The sequence below is a fragment of the Phyllobates terribilis genome, unplaced genomic scaffold, assembly GCF_046119375.1.
Source record: "Phyllobates terribilis strain yellow unplaced genomic scaffold, ASM4611937v1 Scaffold_9__5_contigs__length_417890890, whole genome shotgun sequence".
In the NCBI taxonomy this organism is placed as follows: Eukaryota; Metazoa; Chordata; class Amphibia; order Anura; family Dendrobatidae; genus Phyllobates; species Phyllobates terribilis.
This window is the reverse complement of record NW_027362769.1, coordinates 175,147,799-175,151,481: the sequence shown is the minus strand read 5'-3', so window position 1 is coordinate 175,151,481 and position 3,683 is coordinate 175,147,799. Positions and strand designations below refer to the sequence as shown.

The window sequence follows — 3,683 nt, the reverse complement described above, 5'->3', positions numbered from 1 at the left end:
GATCACGCTGGACAGGCAGCGCACAGGACAGCCTTACAGCCTGACTGCGGGGCCTTGCATCTCCGACGGTGGCCATTTTGTTGTACGGCGAAAATGAAGCATTTCTTTTTTTTTTTTTTGTAAAAATATAATTAGAAACCGTCATTTGTTTCCTCCGTGGTTGAAATATTCATCATATAATATTTTTCTGCCATAATGGATGCAGTTTTGCTTTTTTCTCAGTACAGACGCCATATTGTTGTACGGCGGAAGAGTGAGCGGGAGGCGCCATATTGCCTGTCTTGCAGTACGGGAAGCGGTGAGTCTGGGCGGGGAGCGGCCGCCTGTCACTGACGGACACCGAGAAGCAGCCTTCATCCTTCCGTGAGGTAAATCCCCCTGCAGTCAGGAGCCGCCATGATCCTGCTGGAGGTGAACAACCGCATCATCGAGGAGACCCTCAGCCTCAAGTTCGAGAATTCAGCGGCCGGGTGAGTGCGGGGGAGGAGGGCGGCGGCGGCCCCGGGGTGCGGGGCTGGAGGAGGTGAGGCCCCTGCAATGTGACCGGCTGCTGCTGTAACGACCCCCCAGCAGTGACAGGAATCCGCTCCTGGGATGTAGGAACGTGGCTATTCACTGACAGCAAGCAGAGATGTTAGTCTGGTTTTTGTGTTGTTGTTTTCTGTCCACATTCCTGTATTCCAGCACAGACCTGTTACTTCTCACAGCTGGGGGGTTGTTACAGCAGCATCCTGTCAGCCGCAGGCTGCTGGGGCCATGCTGGGAGTTGTAGTGTTCCAGCAGCAATGGGGCCCCGAGGAACCGCACTGTGATGTCTCTGGACTCCGGACTGATACATTGTAACCACTGGTCCCTTGTCAGGAGCAATTGTAACAAACCCCCAGCTGTGAGAAGGGAAAGCCTCTGCCCCCTCTGTACTTAAATGTCTCCATTCCCTGACATCAAGCAGAGATCCTGGGCGCCTCCATCAGGCTGCAAGTAAAACTACAATGTTGGGACATTTGGCTGATTTTAGCTTTGCTCCGCCTACTATTGTAAATGGGTGGGGCTTATCAGAGGGGGAGGGGTAAATGTTATAATTTCCGACACAAAAGTTTGAATTGCAACAGTGATGTCCGAGGGGCATACACTGCCCCCATCATGGCGCCCCCCTCTGGATACATGTATGCAGTCAGCAGAGGGATTGTGAGGAAGTGATGAGTGGCGATGTCGTCGTCCGTCCGTGTTACTTCCTCTTCTCAGCTGCATTTCAGGACAAGCCCCGTCGTGTCCGCAGCGAGCGCGGTCCCCGGAGTCCTGCAGCTACAAGCCCCAGCAATGTGCGCGGCCCCAGCAGCTCCCAGCGCAGTCTGACTGTTTCTGGGAAAGCCCGTTCTCTCAATCAGTGGCTGGACCCCCCCGCTCATCTAGGTTTCACAGTGGGAAGGTGTTTCTGCCGTCCGCTTCGATTTTAGTCTGACCGGAAAAGGACGAACCGACCAGCGGTCACGTAACGCTGCAGCCAATCAGCAGCCTCAGGTTTCTTCTGTCCAAGTGGAAAGAGCAGCAGTGCCAGAGCGAAGGGCGGAATCCGGGGGTATTTAAGGCTTTTTTCTATTACATGCACGGCTTCCCATGGTGATGTTTTAAGCAATATCACAAAACCCCTTTAATACTTATTCTATGGACAGTAGTAACTTCTTACCAGAATACACCTTTAAGTAGGCTGCCTACAGGTAGACTCACACCAGGTTTAACAGATCGGGGGTCTGACCCCACTGATGTAATATTGCTGGTCTATACTAATAAATGGCCCATTAATATTCAAAGCTCAGAAAACCCCTTTAAAATGAATCTGTCAGTAACATCAACCCATCCCCCTCACTCCGTCGACGTGTCGGCTGGCTCCCCGTGTTCGCTGCGTCGTGACGGTGTCGGCTGGCTCCCCGTGCTCGCGTCCTGGCGGCGCCGTGTCGGCCGGCCCCCGAGCTCGCTGCGTCCTGGCGGTGCCGTGTGGCCCGAGCTCACTGCGTCCTGGCGGCGCCGTGTCGCCGAGCTCGCGATATCGGGGGTCATATTCTCGTCTTCACCTTCCATCACTTCCCATCTCTGGAAATGTTGTGAATCTTCCTCAGTGGCCGACAGATCAGTCCACAGTAATAAAATAATAATTGATTTCTGCAGCACTGACATATTCTGCAGCACTTCACACTTCAGAGCGGAGATTATAGAGTAACAATCTATGAATGTAGTAAGTAGGGGGAGGGGGATGCAGCTGCAGGTTCTCGCACGTGAGGCTGGTGTATACCGTGGTGATGCAGAGGTGACGCCAGTAGGAAGTTTGCTGCTGTTTTCTTCTGCACTGGGCGGATGAGCGGATGTCTGCTTCCATTCTCCATTTTTCACCTGCTCATTGTTTTTTTCTCTTGTAGGAACAAGCCGGAGGCCGTGGAGGTGACATTCGCAGGTGACACTTTCATTTTATGTTTTATATATCTTGTCCGTTCTAATGCAGCGCGTCTGTGGCTCCACCTGTTATTGGCATTTTATAAAGTGACGGCATGTCGCTGGGGTGGTCCGGCACTTTATGATCGGTGGGGTCTGATCTCTGGGAGAATGAAGCCGATGCAGAGCTGACTTATGGTTTTATGTACATCGCTGCACCGCAACGGCTGAAATCACCTCTGTGCAAGGAAAATAAGGACACAGCACTCATAGAGCTCTGCAGCCCCTCTATTCTCTGGGTCAGTGGGCCCCCCACCGATCACAAAGTAATGGCTTATCCTGGTGATTTGTAACCACTGTACAACCTCAGAATCCCCAGTAACGAGACTCCAATCTGCAGGCTAAAAGATAGTCCCGATCCACCATTCCTGCACTGTATACACCAGACCTGACAACTAGATGGGCTGGCATAATCCTGCTGAGGGTTCGTTACAATGAGTCAGTGCAGGATCATGCATCTCCCTTCTCTCATGCACTCTCCTGTACTGATACATTGTAACAAGCATCATTACCTAACCCTGGACATGTCCTGTAATTGCTGCTTGTCAGGGTGGAGATAAATCACAAGTTGCTGCGGAGTCTCCATAGGAGAGAAAATGAGGTGCTTGTTACATAAACTTCACATCTGCAACTTTTTTGTTTTTATTCTTAAATTTGTTTTACTTTGTCCATTTGAGCCGACCTTAGGCATCCGGTATCACCGCACACATTTGGCTCATTATGACATCAGATAGAATACCAACATGATGGACAAGTCTAAAGAAAGCAACTGTGACCATTTTATCAGCCGTGGCCCAATGAGTTTGCTTTTTTTATATTTGTCGGTGTGCCCATGACAACACTCCCTGTCCTGTATGTACAGTCCACCGCTGCCACTGAGGTTATCGCATAGATTCTGAATGACAAACCTAATGATGTGCTTCTCTCCCCCCTTTCTTTTAGACTTTGATGGCGTTCTGTATCACATCTCCAACCCAAATGCCGACAAGGCGAAGGTGATGATCAGCATCTCTCTGAAATTCTACAAGGAGCTGCAGGATCATGGGGCCGACGAGGTGCGTGCCAAAAGTTATATTCCTCAGGGACAGGGGCGACATATGGGGTAGTTATTCATTTTATTTTACAGTCTTTCATATTTGCGGATATGTTTTATGAAGGAAGCAGTTACCTCCTTAACCCCTTTCCGACGTGTGTAATAG

At 50.7% G+C, this 3,683-nt stretch overlaps 1 protein-coding gene across 1 annotated transcript in view; it reads left to right on the top strand.

Annotated features, from left to right (window-relative positions):
* Positions 1-248: 248 nt before the first annotated feature.
* Positions 249-3,683, top strand: part of ARPC2 (actin related protein 2/3 complex subunit 2) — a 23,850-nt gene continuing 20,415 nt past the window's right edge. Inside the window, exons 1-3 of the mRNA XM_073647428.1 lie at positions 249-470; positions 2,412-2,446; positions 3,427-3,539. Of these exons, the coding sequence (XP_073503529.1) occupies positions 397-470; positions 2,412-2,446; positions 3,427-3,539 (222 nt within the window). The 5' untranslated portion in view covers positions 249-396. The remainder of the gene's footprint in view (positions 471-2,411; positions 2,447-3,426; positions 3,540-3,683) is intronic.